General features: G+C 38.3%; 1 protein-coding gene across 2 annotated transcripts in view; it reads left to right on the top strand.

The window, feature by feature from the left end:
- The first annotated feature begins 837 nt into the window (after nucleotides 1-837).
- Nucleotides 838-14,216, top strand: part of LOC124157763 (receptor-type tyrosine-protein phosphatase kappa) — a 318,693-nt gene continuing 305,314 nt past the window's right edge. For both annotated transcript variants that reach the window (XR_006864649.1, XM_046532767.1), the window contains exon 1: nucleotides 838-1,054. Coding sequence is in view for 1 of the 2 variants with exons in the window: in XM_046532767.1 (XP_046388723.1) it covers nucleotides 1,027-1,054 (28 nt within the window). In the remaining variant the exon portion in view is untranslated. The remainder of the gene's footprint in view (nucleotides 1,055-14,216) is intronic.

Here is a 14,216-nt window from a genome sequence, read left to right as displayed (position 1 = left end):
CTGTTGCGAGAGCGGCGGAGAGGGGAGGGGGGGTAAGGAGGAGCGGCTCCGGTGGTGGTGCTGTGTGTGCCGCTCCACGGGCCCGAGACTTCGAAATCGTCGCGTCGGCGGGGCCAGTCGCGCACAGCCCTGAAAGGAGTGAGGTAGTCTCGTCGCCCGAGACTGGGGGAGCGGAACACGTTGGTCGGTCCCTGAGGCGAGGCGGGGATGCGAGGATTATAAGCGACGTGGGGTGCGGCCCTTAATCGGTGCTCTCTGGAGGTGTGGACAGTAGTGTGTTTTTTGTTGCATAATAAGCAGCCCATTTAGAGCCTGGGTGGAGTGTGGAAAAGACAACAAGTGTAAAAAGGAGTGGAGTAGCCGTGTCGCCCGCTTTGGTGTACGTGTTACAGCCCGGTTTCGAAACACCTCGGCGCGCAAACAAACTCGTCATACGGGAAGATTGTTCGCATATTCCCGGTCGATTTATTCGCTGTTCAACCGTGTAGCGGGATCGGATTATTGTCCTGGAACCTGGATAGTAGTCGTCATTGTGTGGGGACTCGGCTCGGGTGTGTTTCGTACGTGGAGTTCGGAGTCTTGAGGTGCCATTCGAACGACGTTCGCCCCATTTGACCGACCGTAGCCTTCCTCGCCTCGCCGGTCAACCTTATAACCACGAGGCGGCGGCGTCGTCGCGCGGGAAGGAGAGGGCGCTGTTAAGGCTTGCGAGGCCGGTGCTTGGCGCAAGCGTCCGGTGTCTGCACGCTGTCTTCGATAGGCGCCACAACGGGGGCGGGGGGTGCGTCAGGGACTGGGGCCTCGTCCGCCGGGGGCAGGGATGGGGTCAGCCGGAGCGGGGCCTCCGGGGCGGGCGGGGCGGGCACCTCGGGTCACGGCGGCGCTAGCTCGCACGGCGGGGCGCACCGGAAACACCGCTCTCACTCGAGCACGAGGTTCGCCGATCTGGAGAAGCCCAAGAGGAAGAAGAATGGAGGCGGAGGGAGCACGTCGCTGTCGTCCATACCCAACGCCATCAAGCTGTCCATGCTCAACAGTGGCTTACTATCGTTCGGTGAGTCCCCATTGTCTTTTGATTAGCTAAGCCCCTGGGCACCTGTTCCGTTCATCTCTTTCGTAGTACATACTATCATACACCCTGTTATTTGCTCCCTGCCACGTCATGAATATCCCCAAGATGAACAGCATTGAGGTGGCTCTCAGGGTAAAATGTAGATGTAGATCTGTGCTCACCGAGCTCGTGGTTTGAAGGAAGGCATAATTTGCTTTTATTGAAACAGCGGCTCAGTATAACACTGTGGTACTTTCTAACAAATGGAGTGTTGGGCATGCAATTGTTTTCACCCATACCCAAAATCATTGAGCAGTCGATGTTTAACTGTGGCCTGCTATCGTTCATTTAGCCTTTATTTTAATTCCCTGAGACTCTGGTTACATATTCTCTCACCTCTTGTTGATAACTATTGTAAGCCCTTTTATCGGCGCTGCAATTGTAGCTAAGGGAAGGGTAAAATAATTCCATCTTTATTCGAATTATCGTATTTCGACGGGTCTTTCTTTAAAAAAGTTGAATACGAGGCCACTTGCTGCTCTCGACCCTGAGTAGTGATGCTTACCTTGTTTGTAGCTTGAAGCGGAGATTATTATTTTATTTCCACAAGCGTTTTTGGGACCTATTAGTAGTCCTCTGTCGTAATGAGTATTTGGAAAGCAATCCAACGTTGATGTCGCCTATATCCAATGGCATCAAGCTGTCAATGATTTAGAGTAGAAGGCAACTATTGTTCGGCGCCTCTCTCTCATGTTGAATTCGTGAAGTGCATGATCTCTTTCCGACCTTGAGAGATATTTTCGTATGCTCTGTTTCCCTTACACACAATGCTCGTCTGTAATTACGTCTTCATTTCTATGAGAGCATCCCGGTGAGCCTTCCCTTTCACATTCGAGTACCTATTGTTTGATCACCTGCTTCGCTACCATCGACCCTTGGGGAGTATTTTTGTACGATGTTATCCTTGATTATTTCATTCATATTCAAACATGCTTTTCGTTTTGAAAAGAGTATATATAATAAATTTGCATTTTTTAGGAATCATATTTGGAACAATTGAATCTCTCTTGCGATGAGAGTAAACATTAAATATTGGATAATGTAGCTTTATTTCATAACCAGCATCATTAAGTTGCCATTGCTCAACAGTGGCTGTCTATCATTTGCTTAGTCTTTTTTTAAATAAATATTTCGTCAAGTGTGTGATAAGTCGTTCCATCTCCTCCCAACATTCATCGATATTCTTGCATCCTCTTTTATCCATGCTCGACTTGCTCGTAGCTTGATAAAGATTATTTTAATGGAGTCTTTTCCCCAACAGGCGAATTTTTGTGCGTATTTCTCTTTTAAATCCGTTTAGTTTATGGTCACCTGTTCCTGCAGCTACCGAACTTGAATATAATTTAAAAAGCCTCCTGCTTTCTGTTTTTCATTCCCAACAAGTTACTTGGAACCTGATACAGAGAACAGTACTTGCATTCTTATTTGAGTGAGAGTGAGTATGAAGTACCAGATCCATCTTACAAGAACCGAAATGGTTAAATGCTTTAATCCGTGCTTAAGGTGGTGACAAGTTCACCCACATCTTTTTGATACCCAAACGAGTTATCAACCCCTGCCACCACTGAGGCGAAGATCAGGAATGACTAAAGAGGAGATTAGCTATTTTGCGAGTTTAGAATGTTCGTGGAACCGAGCGCGATAAATAATTTCGGTCATTGTAACTCGTTGCTGTACAATCGAAGAGTGAAGGCCAGCTGGTGTGGGTATATCAGCTTATAAATTATAAGAGTGTGAAATAATGTTAGCTGGTCCAATACCAGTGATACTATTGCATCGTTGAGTAAACGGATTTATCGTAACATCATTGAGTAAGAGGATTACCTAAAATGTTTAGCGCCCTTGGAAACACGGCATAAGGTCACGGGCACGTAACAATTATTATTTTAGGCTGCTTGCTTAGTATTATTTGCAAGAGTGATGTGATTTTGGTCTAGAAGTGTGACATACACCCTATCCAACAAGAAAATAAAGTAATCCTCAGTTTTATTCTACATAAAGGCATGGCTCTGCGATTCCCTCAGTTATTAATCGAAGAAGCGTCTTATGGGGAATTGAAAAGATTAAAAAAGAAAACGATATTCTTATGTATGAGTTTTGTATGCCCTCTCAAACGGTTACCTTTGATATTATTTACCTTTGTAGAGTGACGGTTATCGTTTATGCAGTCTGGTGGAATGAGTTTCAGTTTGTGATATCTAATTCTCCGAAAGTGCCATAAAGGTATGCTGGTATCGGTACTGGTACCTCATAGCAGGACCATACCAGGTCGTTAAGAGTTTCTTGGTGGCGGTGTTGCTAACCTTGAGCTAACTTAGTCAGCGAATATGGCCTAAGGCGGTAGAGCGAGCGAATAATTTAGAAATGTACACGGGCGTGGAATTCGTCGCGTTTTACTTTCTCTTTGCAAAGCATTTTCGCTTCCGAAGAAATTGTAATAATGGTGCATAATTATCTTGGTGGACAAGTTTTGTGCTGACGAGGTATTTTCGTCTATTTTCTCGATGTTGCGGGCGAAAGTAGTCAACTTTGACATTCATCACGTTGAAAGTGAAAATCAAATTGATCCATCATACTCCCGTATATTGTGTCACGTTGCTTCTTTTCTCAATGGGAAATTTTAGCAGCTGCGATTCGGTGGAAGTTAGTTCAAGTTATCAAGTAATTGCTCAAGTTCTGGAAAAATGTTTCACAACGTTGGAAAGATGTTGAGGTCGATACAAGAGCTTGACCGTTCTATTACATACACAGTAGAGAAATTTGTTGCTACATACTCTGGTTCATTGTTAGTGCTTGACAGAAGTAAACAATGGCGCATGGCTGTTTACCTCAGCCTTAATTATGCTTCATCAATTTATTTTCTTCTTTTATACTTAGGTTTTAGGGTACATAATAGGCATTCGTATAATCCAAAAACGGTTATAGTAATTTGCATTCCGTCTGGTATATTTTCCAGATTTTGGTTTACTTAGCACGGGAATCGGAGCACTTTGTGGCTAAAAACATTTGTGGAATGAAATAATTCTTCTGAGTATTTACTCCCAAATCTTTGTGGATACATGGATAATTTTAATTCTACTTTTCTGTTATACCCGTAATACTGTGCATTAAGTCAGTTATCTTTGAGGTTGAATCTTATCCAGTACATTTCTATTTTTCTAACCTATTTTCATAAATTTCCTAAATACAATGAGCCAAACTTTGATGGATTCTCTCTGTATTTAATCATCTCACTATACTTTATACTTCAGGCCATTTGGATCCTAATTGACCAATAATTATCTATTATAAGTATTTTGAAAAAAAACATGCTTAAAAAACATTATCGTCCGTTATTTTCTTTTCCATTTGATGTTGCGTAGTAAGGGAAAAAGATATATCGCAAGATTATTATTTTTATGAAGTCAAATAAAATAGAATAAAATATTTGTTTTATTCCACACTTTATTTTAAATAGCACGACCCGGGATTCAGCATCTAATGCTATCATCAGGATGATAGTATCAATATCATCATTCTCATCCAATCAATAGTATCATTATCTCATTCAAAATAATGAAAAGCTTAATAGAGTGAAGTCCTCTCGGGATTTCCACCGGTTGATTGGATTTATAGGCACCAACGTTTCAATGAACGCCTCGTTCATCGTCCTCAGGGTGAATAATAAATTTTTACTGATTAAAGAATGTTTATAAGTAACTATAAACAAATTGCAACAATTAAGTTACCCCTGATCGGCCGGAAAAATCTGAATTTTTATGAAACGGTGGGGTTCTATGATTTTTTATTTTCTTTAAAATGGGATTCCACGCATTGCTAATTTTGTATCCAGTGTCCCTATTGAAATTATTTTTATTAAGCCTAATTTCAATGGCCTCCTTAGCAAGCCTGTCCCAGAAGTTGTTGGAACGGCAGATTAATTTGGCGCTATCCCATTTAATTTGGTGATCCCTATTAATGCTATGTTCAGCCACAGCAGACTTATCAGGCTGTCCAAGTCTGAAATGCCTCCGATGCTCCTTAATCCTGGTGGCTATCGTTCTACCAGTCTCCCCCACGTAGATTTGGCCACATTCACAGGAAATCTGGTAGACGCCAGGTGTCATTAGGCCAACGGGGTCTTTTGCCTTCACTAATTGGTCCCTCAGTTTACTAATAGGTTTATGTATTGTCTCTATATTGTATCTTTTGAGAATGTTCGAGATCTTAGTAGATACTGTCGACATATATGGCAGAACGGCCCTGGCTACAGGCTTAGACTCTTCTTTCCCACCCGACAAATTTTCGTTAAAAGTTCTTTTCATGGCCAAAGTGATCTGTCGGTCACTGTATCCATTTTGCCGGAATGTTCTCTTCAAATATCTCATCTCATCTGGAAGACTTTCCGTGTCCGCGATGGCTTTGGCACGATGTACTAAGGTAGAAAGTACCGCCGCTCTGTGAGAAGGGTGGTGATGGCTGCGAGCATTCAGATACAGATCCGTGTGCGTCGGCTTGCGATACACGCTATGTCCCAGGCAACCATTACTCTTCCGGTGGATCAAGATATCGAGGAAAGGAATCTTGCCGTTTATTTCTTTTTCCATAGTAAACTGAATGTTTTTATGTTGGTTATTCATATGTTCTAAAAACTTCATTAAAGCCTCAGACCCATGAGGCCAAATTAGGAAGGTATCATCCACATATCGGAAAAAATACCTTGGGCGTAGCGGAGCTGTGGAGAGTGCCTTTTCTTCAAAATGTTCCATATAAAAATTTGCAATGGCTGGAGATAGAGGGGATCCCATAGGAACTCCGTCCGTCTGCTCGAAAAATTCCTGGTCATATTTGAAATAAGTTGACGTCAGTACGTGATGGAATAGTTTCACCGTGTTGTCATCAAAAATATTCTGCAGCAACTCAATGGTGTCAACGAGTGGCACTCGAGTAAAAAGGGACACAACATCCAAGCTGACCAAAATGTCCGTATCTTTCACTTTAATATCATCCAGGATATTCACAAACTCGGCCGAGTTTTTGACATGGTGTTCACCAAGCCCAACATACGGAGAAAGGAGCCATGTTAAATATTTAGCCAAGTTATAGGTGGGCGAAGCGATAGAACTCACTATCGGTCTTAACGGCACTCCTTTTTTATGAATTTTGGGCAGTCCATAAAGCCTAGGGGGAGCCGGAGCATCAGGTTGTAGATTCTTTGCTTCTTCAGGTGCTAAACCGGACTTCTTGATGAGGGAAATCGTCTTTCTTGTTACCGCTTCTGTGGGGTCTCTATGCAGTTTCCGGTAAGCCTGGTCTTCTAGAATATCACGTATTTTATTACGATAATCTTCGGTTTCTAAATCCAATCAACCGGTGGAAATCCCGAGAGGACTTCACTCAATTAATACGCCGGGAAAGAATCTCATCATAAAAGCTTAATAGCTTTTGCATTATTTTTAAATCCGAATAATTCGAAGTTGTTGTTGAAGTGAAATTGAGAAATTGACTCTTTTCTGAAATCTCTGACACTCTTATTCTTGGCTATATTAGTATGAGAGAATTTTTTTCCTGCAATAATCCAAATTAAAAGGATATTGTTCAGAATGATTAATTTATTTATCATTGAATTACAGCGCAAGAAATAATGATGGTGACAGGTTATTGAAATATTGGGAGTGGATATAGCATTTCAAGAAGTAATGAAAGCTCTTATTTCAGATTGTTCTCAGATGAATGCCATGTATCTTATTTAACTTTATGCTAATTACTCATTTTTCCAAAGTAAGGTATTTAATTTATTAAATGGACGCCAAATAATTATAAATATTAAAGTACACGGATATTTTGTGGAATAGGATATTTTTGCCAAAATGCTATAAAGTGTTACAGTCCAATGCATGTACTATCGAATAAAAATCTCTGCGAATGATAAATTTAAGGAATGTGTTTGAAATGATTGCAAGGATTTAATTTAAAAAAATGGTGTAGTCATTCTCTCATTGTGAAAGTACGCCAACCTTTTTCTCCATTTTGAAGTTCTCGCGCTTGAAATTATCTCTGAAATCAACTTTATGTATTTTGTTGTGTAGTATATTGTTGGGATGAGAAACTAATTGTCGTCATTATTTTGTTATATTACCTTTATATTTTTTTCTGGAATCTTATTTTTAATGCTTATTGTTTGCCGTAATTATCTTTATTTATTTATTAAAATAATCTTTATCTATAAAACATAGCTCGGAGCTCGCATTTTCACATTCAGGATAACTTTATTTCATAGAATTTCATCAATTTATTCAACAAAAAGGAAGTTATTGAACTATTGTCACTATTGCTACTTTACTCCCATCAATTATTTTCTCCAAATTCTCTAAATTACAATCATATATGACCCGAGGTATTGGTTTTATTCACGATAAAGTAATTATATTCAAATTGATTTTTTTACTTGCTGCGTGACATTGCAATTTGAAAAAAATGTAACAAGAGGGAGGATTATGGAGATTTTTCACGATATATATTGTTAACAAATATCAATAAGAGCTGATGGCCTAGTTAATTAATTTAATTTGAGGCATTAATTTTTTATTTAATACGTATGCAGTAATGAAATATGACTTTCTAACTGCTGTAATCTCTAAAATCAGGGCTTCCCTTGCATCAGTTGAAGTGTCGTCCTTTTCACCTCTAAGTGCATTATTTTCTTTTTCCGTAAATTCTGCGTCGAACCTTTCTCAGTGAATTCCGTACCACGAAGTTCATCGCTCATCTGCCTGAGCTCTTTCGCCCTATAAAGTAGCTTTGCTAAGCCCGCAGCGCTGCCTTTCTGGACTTAAACGCTCAAAATGCGGATGCAGAGTTCGCGTGGACAAGAGAAATATGGAGTTAATGGAGGGGAAAGCTACCGTTGGCGGAGGGAGGTAGGGAGAGAATATCAGGTGAAAGGAAATGGGTGTGCGAAGGAAGGGAAAGGTCAAAGGGGAAAATATTGTGTGTACAAATCGTTTTGGCTCCCGCTCCATCATTTCTAAGCATCGAATTCCATTCACTATCTCTTTGACGATCTGCGACGTGGTAAAAAAATTGTAGGCCCCTCTAGGAATGTAGGAGTGGCCTTGCTGATGGATTTGATTGATGAAAACCTCGATCCCTTCATTGACTATCATGCAATATTTTGGTAGTGTGATGATCCGGGGTCTTCGTATTGGAGAAACTTCAACCAATGCATCAAGGCTCGGATAGATTGCGTACTGTCTTAGAAAGCATTTCGGTTATATTTGACTTGCGGATAAGTTATGCAACGAAGTAGCTTCTTGCCGTTTTCAAGTGCAATGGAATTTTCCTATATCAACATCTTTGCTAGTATACATGCGTTTAGGTACGTTTCGCGGGCGGATCCGGGATTTTTTTCTGGGGTTGGGGCAGGGGATACAAGGGTCTGGCAGGCAAACGGTCATCTCATAGTTGTGACTGAAAACAAAATACAACAATTACACTGCGAATTATTCTCTCCATTTTAATATTCGAAAGTTATGAATATGAAATTAAATGATTGAGGCTCCGTGATACACAGAAAAAAATGAAAATAGTGATAACCGAATAAAAAATGTTGCCTATTTTTTAAGCGTCAGGGGGCGGCACGAGCCCCTATGCCCCTCCCTAAAACCACCAATGGTGCGCTTAATACATTATTATTTTGGAACGGGAAACATGCTTACTTTGCCAGTAACATGCAGAAGTTTCAAACATTCAGAAAACATTTTGATCACAACAACATAGAAACTAGCAAAAAAGAAAAATGTAGCGTTTGCATCAACATATCATCACTATTTTGAATAATAAATTATAATACAAATGTATAATATTGCATACAAGTCTTGTATACAGCTACACCTTTTCGTGTTATTCTGCCTGATTCGTCAGTGTATTTGCAGTAAATTAAATAACCTAATGAAAAATAATTATTCTGATTTTTTCCAGGCAAAATCAATTGCAGATACTATTCTCCGGAAAAAAGATATGCAATAAATTGTCAAAATATTTAAAGATGTATTGCAATTTTGCGACAGTTTTATTGAGAAATATAACTATCAGTGTCATCACGTGCTCACCATGAATTCATAATTGTATTCCACTTTGTGCTGAACAATCAAAATGTTTCACTGAAGGTAATAAGCCTTCCCCGTCAGGAATTCTGGCTAACCTCAATTGAAAATTATCTCATGTTTACCTGCATCTAGGCCCTTAGAATTATTTATTTAGGTCAGATATCGGTAAAAATTGATTTTGCACGGAGGTGGGGGATTACTTCCGAATCACAAGCTTTTCAGCTAGATAGTACAATATTTTGCCAGCGATAAGAAATGCCCGATCGCCTGGTAATTTTCCGCAATCCCTGCATGGCTGATAGCTAACCAGGTTACTTGCTCGAAGGTCTATTTCGGATGTCATTATTTAGTCTAATCTGTAATAAAATTTTATTGGCAGTTATTGATTTTATGCGTGAAAACTTAATGTACTTCATTATCGCGTAGTTTAATGAATTTTATTGAAGTAGTGTAAAATATTCTTTTCCGTAGCACTCGTATATTTTTTTGAAGGCTTAAATAACCAATTTTCTTTACTTCATGCGTCATCTAAGACTTCATAAGGGCCATAGATTACGAGGTTAAGGCTGAATTAGAGAGGGGTAAGTCGAGAAAAGGTAGGGTAATTTTGTCCCATTTAATTATTTTTATCGAAGATTTCCTTTCTCGTCTTGACCAATTCTGTTCAAAAGTTTTATTTTTCTGCAACCACATTGCATATATTTAGTTTGAGATTAAAAGGGTTTGTCTAAATATTATCTATCTCTATAGTTATGAGAAGGCGTTAGACAATGACATTATATACCACACTCTCATGAGTTACGGTAGCTGGGAAATAATTCGTGTTTCTTAATGGAGGGATATGTTTTTATTTTTAGTTCTTCAATCGCTTTATCGCGATAAATTATAAAATACTGGTAGATTAATGCATAAGAAATTTAGAAAGAAATATTTAAGAATAGAGTCCATTCGCTGCTTGAAGGAAGCCTCTTGGCTTCAAAAAATATGTACGAATCGTGAGTTTTTTTCCACTTTTGAAAAATAAGCGAGTTAAATTTCAAATTACTTGTTTCTTAAACATGGCCTACCTATATCATTTAATTCACCACCGCATTAAGTCTAATTTGTTTGTATTAATGGTAAAAAGTTGTGCTGAGGTCGCTTTCTTACTCAATGAGTGCAGCAGTCATGCTGAATCATTTAAATGCTTAAGGATGGCTTTTACTCAATGCAATTCAGAATATACAATTAGGAATATTGTAAAAGATGTTTTTTTTCAATGTAGACCATGAAAGTATTGCAGTTTGCATGACATGCCATGCTGGAAATGCGAAGTTGGTTTTTGTTAATGATTTTACCTCAAAAGGGCTGATTTTGGGTAGTATTTAGATGAAAACAAAACTAAAATTTGCCTTTACTCTGCATACTTCTCGTTGAACTATTTTAGTAATGTGAGAATTGCCTTTAGGCTAAATTAATGTCATTGTGCTAATGAAAGTACCGGAAAAGTAAAATTTTTGTTATCCATCGCTTGGAGGTGGTATATATCAGTCAAAAGCAAATAATAAAAATTTGAACGCAACTATGCTTCCCGTTGGCAAGATATTCTCTCTTTTTCTCATTCTCCCATTAGGTTTACATCTCGTGTGCCCTCTGAATGAGTGCCTCCAGCACTTCAGCAGTGTTTTAGTATCATCTGCACGACCATATATCATTGACCACAGGAACAACGATTGGCGGCAAGTGGCATGATTTCTTTCCGTCTCTTCCATCTACCTTGACGTTCGTTCCATCCATGCGGTGCTTTTAAACCTTTCGGACACCTGAGATGGAAGTTGGGAGGGACTATCACTCTGACGTTCATAGCTACAAGCACGAATATTACAAAAGAGGACCCTTAAGTCGGCCTCTAAATGTGCTGTCAACCACCGCGCATTTAAATGGGTTTACAAAAGGCGCCACTCGTGTCGCTAACGGACAAATTGATCCAATTTTCAGAGGGAAATAAGGCATAATTAGGTGTATTTACCGAAATTTATGAACATTATTGTATGATCTATCCAATTCATAACAATTAAATGCTATTCCTCCCAATTACAAACGTTATTACTGCAAAGTATTGGAAAAAAGTTAATCACATTGCACTCATCATCGCGCCGCGGACATTTTTGAAAATATATTAAAATGCGACCGAGGTGACAACAGAAATCAGCCTTATATGGGATAGTATTTGGCCTCCTTTATGCAGTCCCTTTGTTTACGAGTCTGAATGTAGGAGTATATGCATTATTTCACCTTCAATATCCCTGAACACCTTTACAACCTCTACGAGTAGCGTTTGAATCCGGACTGGTACAATGGCCATGAGTGCAGTCCAAGTGGGTGGATTGCCCTTTTGAAGTTTTTGACGCTTGAGAGTGGATGTATATTCCCACACGCATGGAGTGTGGCGTCATAAGGCTCCTATGTGCGCTTTCGATTTTATATATATTTATTTTATTCCCACCGGGGAATGAGGTCGTTAGATTCACAGTTACTGACCTTCTGCTGGGATTTTTAGTTAATTTTCGCAGTAAGCACTCATTAATTTATGCATAATGTCTGTACAATTAGTATTTCTATTTTATAACGATAATTTTTATGAATATATCAATACTTAATGGCACCAATGTGTCCCCCAAATGTGACCGTTTATCATACTAAGTATCATGAAAAATTCATGTCATGAAAATATATGTTGTACTATTCTACACTTGATCTGATTTGAAATGTAATAAGCGTTTCACCAATATATAGCACGTTTTACATTTTTAAAAAAACTTGAAAGTGTAAAAGATTACAAAAGATTTTTGAAATGGATGTATGAATAATCTACGAAATAAAATCATCGTAAGAAATTTATAAAGTATTTGGAATAAAGAGAGGTGAAGCTATGGATTGCATTGTGAATTGGTGAGACGTATGACTTCAGTTTAGGTTGGGGTACTTATTTAAGTGCCAATATGAAACGAGTACCGGTCATTTCGGAGTGGAGAAAATTTGTAAACTGGAATTCAAACAACGTTGCTGTTTCAGAAAACAAGGCGCTGTCAAATATAAGAGCCGTAACCGAGATCTCATCGCCTCGAGTCGTATCACAGAGCGACAACCACTTGTTTTAGGAAGCATTACAGCAATGAGGTTGTTTTCTTGATCGATTTTCTTGTCGACATAGTCAATTCCTTCTATATTATTGTATCCATTAATTTTTCTCCGAGTACTAAAATCTTTGCTATGCTTTAACTTTACCTGCTTGAAAGAATAATAATAATAATATTTATTCAACGGGATTGCTCCCTTTTTTAAGTTTATTATAATTATATGGAGTATTTCAGCTGAACATGTAAATAGTGGGGGAGCTGTATGTTAATAGGGTAACTGAATGAAATTATCAGAAAACATTAAAAAAATATGTTGAATAAAAGAGATGGCGATACAATTCTTTGCTCCAAGTTTTGATTTTTGTGAAACGGATGATTCATATGCAATGCAATTATACTCTGATTTTATTTATAATTTTTGTTAATTATTGATTAGCTTTTTCTTGTTATTTCGAAAAAATTAACTTAATTCAGCTCATCTCTAGGTTTTGATAGACAAAGACAGAAAATGCGCAAGGGCTACAATAAAATTGTACCTTACTGCTAGGAATGGAGTTCTTGTGGAGTGTAATCTTTAAGGAATAATTAATTCAGCCCGATTTAAAACTGAAATTTTAATTATTTTTTTAATTATTTATTTAATGTCTTGTGGTGTAGCCCTTGAAAAATGTTAAATTAATTGCAATGCAATTGCAAAGTTAAATAAAATTTACCTAATTTTGAAATATAAAAGCATAAAATGTTATAATACTGTTTTTTGTTGTAATATAGAAAATATCTGCAGTAAATTAACAAAGAACCCATTTGGAATGCAAATAAATGGTAACTAAGCTAATACAGTTCATGGTTACCAAACAATTTTAATTAATCAAGTAATTTAAAAAAATGCTAAAATTGTCCATATTAAAATTTTTTGTACAGTTCCGTCGATCATATCCTCTTCAGACCTGAAAGTCTATCTTCCGCAGAAAAATTGCGTTTTCCTCATGTTTCTACAGAAATATTACTTAAAAATATTAATCCGATTAAAAAATAGATAAATTTATAAGCGAAAATCATATGGCAATAATTTACGTTTCACCTATGATCCGTAAAAATAATGCAAAAATCACAAGAAAACGGTTTTATGCCTGAATAAATAAGTTTCATGTTCACATCGTATTGATATTATGTACGGCCATGTTATTTAAACCAAGTAAAATAGTATCAATAAGTAGTACCTACTCACCTTTCTTAATGCCCCTCATAGTAGAGTAACACCAAAACTGGAGTCTTTCGTCATCAACCACGCTTAAGATTCAAGATAGAGATGGAAAACAGATCATTATGTTAAGTGCAGAATGTATGGGATACGATACGAGCAGAGTTTAGCTCCCAGAGACACTATTGGATATAGAAATGATAAAAAAAAACAAATGTATTACACGAGGCATATTCATAAAGTTAGGGCCGTTAGCTTATATTTAAATATTGACGATTCAGAACACAGTTTAACTCCTGCAGCGCCATCTACTGATTAATTGAGAATCTATAGAAGCATTTGTTTTGTTTTAGAAGTCATTTGCTTATCCGTGCATGCAAACAATAATGTCCGCGACAATCGTCGATCCCGCCAGCTGTTAGGCGCTTTCTGTCATACGTTTCTGGAATGCAAAAGGATTACCGTTGGGAACTCTTTGACCACCCACCATAAATCCTAACCTTGCACCTAGCGACTACTTCCACTTCTTACACTTGAATCAGTGTCCCTGCGGACAACGTCTCGAAACCGATACGGAACTCAAGAACGGCGTTGTTAGTTCAACTCTCAAGCAGTGAGCTTCTATGCTAAGGGGTTAAAAAAGCTGGTACAGCAATACGAACAATGCTTAGAAGTGAAGGGCGATTATGTAGAGATAT

Source organism: Ischnura elegans, chromosome 4 (assembly GCF_921293095.1).
Source record: "Ischnura elegans chromosome 4, ioIscEleg1.1, whole genome shotgun sequence".
Taxonomy (NCBI): Eukaryota; Metazoa; Arthropoda; class Insecta; order Odonata; family Coenagrionidae; genus Ischnura; species Ischnura elegans.
This window is presented reverse-complemented; position numbering and strand designations above follow the sequence as displayed.